Source organism: Austrofundulus limnaeus, unplaced genomic scaffold (assembly GCF_001266775.1).
Source record: "Austrofundulus limnaeus strain Quisiro unplaced genomic scaffold, Austrofundulus_limnaeus-1.0 Scaffold802, whole genome shotgun sequence".
Classification (NCBI taxonomy): domain Eukaryota; kingdom Metazoa; phylum Chordata; class Actinopteri; order Cyprinodontiformes; family Rivulidae; genus Austrofundulus; species Austrofundulus limnaeus.
The window spans coordinates 9,622-11,518 of NW_013953204.1; the positions used below are offsets into that span (position 1 = coordinate 9,622).

General features: G+C 40.6%; 1 protein-coding gene across 1 annotated transcript in view; it reads right to left on the minus strand.

The window, feature by feature from the left end:
• The window catches only part of LOC106532625 (gamma-aminobutyric acid type B receptor subunit 1), a gene marked incomplete at its 3' end in the record, with an annotated part of 18,446 nt that overhangs the window by 9,116 nt on the left and 7,433 nt on the right, over positions 1–1,897 (minus strand). The window contains 1 exon segment of the mRNA XM_014028735.1: positions 1,040–1,210. Coding sequence (XP_013884189.1) covers positions 1,040–1,210 — 171 coding nt within the window.

The following is a 1,897-nucleotide window of genomic DNA, read 5'->3' on the forward strand; positions in this document are numbered from 1 at the left end:
AAGCTTAGCTTAGTTCAGCTAATTTTATTATTTATCCACTGTTTTACTAGTTTTAGCTTTAAGATCCTGTGTTTTTCTCTGGTTTTAGAATTTAGCTCCTAGTTTTAGCTTTTAGCTCCTGCTTTGCTGATCTTAGCTTTTAGCTCCTGTTTTGCTAAGTTTAGCATTTATTTCCTGGTTTTGCTCATTTAGCTCCTTCAAATTTGAGATTCTTGCAAGCTCTGGTCAGAAATGCATGCCAAAAATGTTCCAGTGGACGATAAGCATCCAGACGGGGCCTAATTTACTCAAATTTAATCCAAATCTGTTTAGAGTAAATGTGTTAATGTTTGATTTTATATCATGTAATTAATATTTTAATATTTATTTACCATCAGTGAAGAGCTCCTAACTGGTTCTGACTCAGTCTTGTTATCAGATAAATAAGTTATTCCAACAAGTGGAGCTTCTTAAAGACTGAAACTAAAACTCTGAACACAGGAAGGTTCAGACAGCAGCGTTTGTTCCCACAGTCATCCACCTGGTTCAAAGGCTGAAAACTCATCTTCATCTGTAAATGTTTCACTCACTCGCCTCAGGAGAGGCGTGGAGGAGACAGAACCAGAAAAACCATTTTTGTTTTACACGTCTGGCAATGAGAAAAGGAGGAGGCGAGAGGAGGGAAGGAGCAGAATCATTAAGTTCCATTAAAGGGGAAACAGAGCAGATGCCACCGTATCGACTACTGTATCTGAGAGGGACGTGTTGCCTGATCAATATTTCTAACAACCAATATTAAAACAAATTACTTCAAAAAAAATCCCCATCAGTCAGCGGCAGAGATTGATTAAAGGTGCAGCTCTGTGACCAGAGAACACAAAAAAACCTCCCGTAAACAAACATCCAGAGGCGGGCAGGCAATCAGGGAGCCAACAGGGTGGATTCAGGCGTAATGATGGGACACCGCAGCCACGGCGGGGAGATAAAAGAAGAGCAGGAACAAAGAGCCGCAGCTAAAAGAAACCTGTGAAATTGAGGTGAAGGAGGTGAGAGAACTGACCGAAGTGAAAACTTCAGTGGTCTGCTGGATGGTGGCGATGCGTGTCCACTTCCACTTCTGGAACAGCTTCACCCTGGTGGGGTTATGGAGGGTGGCGGACGGGTGGGTGCGGAAGAAGGTGGGGAAGCGCTGGCGGTTGGACAGGGCCGGTGAGCTGGAACCGTAAGACAGCTGAAGACAGAAACCAGAAAAAAGAGAGAGAGAGAAGACATAAAAATGAAAAACTAGAACTTTCCTGACAGAACAAGTTCAAAACTACACCATTTATTCTGCTGGCATTGTAGAGTCATCTGAATCTTATTTTGAAGCTCTAACCTCTTCCTGTTTGGCCTATTATATTTTTGGGGTGGTCTTCAAAATTTTATCCTGTGGTGGGCACAGCTAACCAAAACGTTAGCTTCACTAACCACAAACCTGATAAAAAAGAATCTTAGCACCACCAACGCTAAATCGCTAAACAAAAATCTTATCTCTGCTGATGCTAAACTGCCAAACAAGACTTTTCTCTGCTAATGCTAAACAGCTAAACAAGACTTTTCTCTGCTAATGCTAAATCGCTAAATCAAAGCTCCACAAAAGCTAAATCGCTAAACAAAAGTCTTAGCTCCGCTAATGCTAAACAGCTAAACAAGAAACATATCTCTGCTAACGCTAAACCACTAAATAAGAATCTTATCTCTGCTAACGCTAAACCAATAAACAAGAATCTTATCTCTGCTAACGCTAAACCAATAAACAAGAAACTTATCTTTGCTAACGATAAACGGCTAAACAAAAATCTTATCTCTGCTAACGCTAAACCAATAAACAAGAATCTTATCTCTGCTAACGCTAAACCAATAAACAAGAATCTTATCT